Source organism: Mus musculus, chromosome Y (genome assembly GCF_000001635.26).
Source record: "Mus musculus strain C57BL/6J chromosome Y, GRCm38.p6 C57BL/6J".
Taxonomy (NCBI): domain Eukaryota; kingdom Metazoa; phylum Chordata; class Mammalia; order Rodentia; family Muridae; genus Mus; species Mus musculus.
In genome coordinates, this window is record NC_000087.7 from 24,967,117 (window position 1) to 24,970,668 (window position 3,552).

A 3,552-nucleotide genomic window follows, 5' to 3' on the forward strand; every position below is an offset into this window, starting at 1 on the left:
TCTCTATGGATAGTGTCATATTCTATGAAGATGATGTACAGGGTGTGGTGGGGACCGTGGAATGTACTGAAAACGATTTTTTTTGAAGAACTGAAGATCTATGTGCCATGAACAATTAAAGTGTCCTCTAATTTGTAAGTAAATTTTATACATACCTGTGTCCAGTATTCTGTCTACACATATTTCAAAACTAAAATTACCTCATCTATTTCATCCTGTTTTACTGCATTTAATCTCTGAAATTCCTTGTAATCAGAAGTGCTGGTAAATTTTAAAAACCTTTAAAATATGACTGGGAGATATCAGGTTTGTTTTAATTTTATCACAACTTTGTAAGCATGCCCAAGATCTATGTTTTCCTCTTACTTTCCAAAGAATCCATAATTCATGATTGCCATTGGTTTCAATATATGTCATTTAACCCTGTCAAATTCCAGGTTTTTTTGCATAAAAATAGTTCTCCTCTAACTGTGGGTTTTCATAAAGTGAAAATTGGTGTGCTATCCAGTGTGCTGCCTCAAAGAGTCTGGCAATATTTATGATAAGAAGCACAGCTTAAAGATAACCAAGGGAAAGGTTGGAACATGAAAAATAACCACCATGGATGTTGTCAAGTCAGAAACCGAAGACTTTCTCAGAACGAAAATAAAAACAAAAATGAAACAAAACAAAACACAAACCAAACAAATAAATAAAAATCCAACAACCAAACAATAAAAACAATGCAAGGGTGAAATTCTTTGGCAGAATATTACTCAGATCATCAGGCCTTTCAGTTGGGATTTCATTTATTATTTCTAGGAGGCCATATGAAAAGGTAAATTCGAGATGCTGAACGTTTCTGAGTGTAACTAGGGAAGGAACCAGCCTGAGAGGGGTTCTATGATGTAAGCTGAACTAGGGTGATGTCACAGAGCACTGGCTGGAGGTTGCGCATCTATTCCACTTGGAGGCACTAGAATCCATTGAAGGTGAGTTCACTATCTTCACAGTGGTGTGTCAAAGCCAGGTCATTTTTTCCCACAGGCTTTTGGTGCCTGGTCTGTATCAGGAGACAGAATCTTGACAACTAGTATATTTTTCTATGGGTAAGTATATTTATGTAGTAATTAGGACCCTCATAGCTACAGAAAGCTAAAAATTTTCTCTCCTACAGAGAGTTACTGTACAATTTACTTTCTCCATGTTTATTAGCTAGGGAGATGAATGGTCTAGGTTAGTTTATCTCCTGAATTTATTATCCTTGCTAACAATATCTAGATCACAATTCCATTAAAATGCCAAATCTCCTCTTTGTCCAAGTGCATGTTAGAAGATATTAGTTCTAAATGGCTGATATTGCCTCAAATTGTTGAGTTGTTCTTGAGTTCACTGATGCAATGGCTTCATCAAATAATTTTGAAGCTGGGTCAGGAGAAACAATAAAGAAGGACAGTGGTGTGCTGTGTCCCTGGGAAGATATTTGTGAATGCAGGCACTTAGCTCAGTCCTTACACGTACAAGAGAGTCATGGTGACCCTTCTGGCCCTTTTATTTTATTTTTCTCTTCTTCTTGATCATTGGGTGTAATAGTCATAGCACAACCTAAATTGACATAGAATTTCAAGGAGATGATCCTCATCAGAGACAAATTAACTCAGGGCTGAAGAAATAAATATTGATCTGAGTATATTCTTCTGAGCTCTAGAGAATTACTTGTTAATTACACTATTTTTATGTCCTTGTTTTTTTGTTTCTTTGTTTCTTTGTTTGTTTGTTTGTTTGCCTGCTTGGTTAATTTTATTTGAGTTTCTGTATGTTTAGATTTGGCTGTCAGGAAACTCACTGTGTAGACCAGACTAGTCTTTCTCTCACTAAGGTCTGCCTCACTCTGCCTCTTGAGTACTATGATTAAAGTTATGGGTCACCACCACTTCCTATTAACTTCTCCATTTGATTGTTTGTTTTGTTATTTTTTGTTTGAATTTCTCTTTTGTTTGTTTTTCGTTTGATTTTCTTCTGTTTTCTTTTACTTGTTGTTGTTGTTGTTGTTGTTGTTGAGACAGGGTTCCTCTCTATAGCACTGGCTTCCCTGGAACTCACTTTGTAGACCAGGCTGGTCTCTAATTTAGAAATCTGCCTGTCCTTGCCTTCTGAGTTCTGGGATTAAATGCGTGTACCACCATGGCTGACTTATTAACTTCTTATTTTTATAAAATTAATTTTAGGAGCTCAAATCTGTTTAGCATAGTCTTCTTCACATGCTCAGAAGTTCTCGTAGAGAAGAGTCTTGGTCCAGCATTCACTCCCAACCCATAACCATTGCCCATCAGGAATTCATATATATGACAGAGGCAACAGCATTGTGTCTGGCGTAAATGGGCAAGATCTTCAGTCCCAGGCAATGGGCAAGTATGATATTTGAAGAGAATGGAAGCCACTTAGACAGTGTGATCTAGCACAACAGGTCTACAGCCAGGTAGAAGACAATACCTCTGAAGAGTCTGAGCATGACATCACTCAAGAAGAAGAGTAGGAGGAAGCCTTCTTCCCAGGCCCTGGGGAATATTGTTGGCTGCAGAATTTCTCACGGGTGGAAGGAAGGTAATGAGCCTGTCACCCATTGGAAGGCCATCATTCTAGGTCAACTGCCAACAAACCCTTCTCTTTATTTGGTGAAGTATGACGGAATTGACAGTGTCTACGGACAGGAGCTCCACAGCGATGAGAGGATTTTAAATCTTAAGGTCTTGCCTCACAAAGTAGTTTTTCTTCAGGTGAGGGATGTCCACCTCGCCAGCGCCCTGGTTTGCAGAGAGGTACAACACAAATTTGAGGGGAAAGATGGCTCTGAGGACAACTGGAGTGGGATGGTGCTAGCCCAGGTGCCATTCTTACAGGACTATTTTTACATTTCCTACAAGAAGGATCCGGTCCTCTACGTCTATCAGCTCCTGGATGACTACAAGGAAGGTAACCTCCACATCATTCCAGAGACCCCTCTGGCTGAGGCGAGATCAGGTGATGACAATGACTTCTTAATAGGTTCCTGGGTGCAGTACACCAGAGATGATGGATCCAAAAAGTTCGGAAAGGTTGTTTACAAAGTTCTAGCCAATTCTACTGTGTACTTTATCAAATTTCTCGGTGACCTACATATCTATGTCTATACTCTGGTGTCAAATATCACTTAAATTAAAAAAAATCACAAAGTACAGAAAAGTAAACTTATAGGATTGAAAAAAATGTTTATTTTCCTGTGTTGGGTACCTATGGGTCTTTGACAACCTCAGTATCTTTGTCAATAAAATTTGTTTTGTTCTAAAAATTAATACGTGTGACATGACATGCTTTTAGTGAACACATTGTTGGAAGAGATGGACTATGGTGGAAAGAACATCAAAGCAAGATGAAAGTTGCATCGCAGGCTGTGAACAGTGCATACATCTAATATTGCACAGGCTAAAATGGACAGGACTTAGATTCTGTGGTCTGCATAGTGAGCAAGGAATTGGAGATATGACTTATTGGAGCAGGGATGGCAGCAAAAGATGGATTTTTAGGAAGAAGGGG

At 38.7% G+C, this 3,552-nt stretch overlaps 1 protein-coding gene across 1 annotated transcript; it reads left to right on the forward strand.

The window, feature by feature from the left end:
• Positions 1-2,489: 2,489 nt before the first annotated feature.
• Gm21412 (predicted gene, 21412) lies at positions 2,490-3,173 on the forward strand. The gene has a single exon (XM_017318788.2). The coding sequence runs from the start codon at positions 2,490-2,492 to the stop codon at positions 3,171-3,173; it is 684 nt and encodes a 227-aa protein (XP_017174277.1).
• Positions 3,174-3,552: the final 379 nt, after the last annotated feature.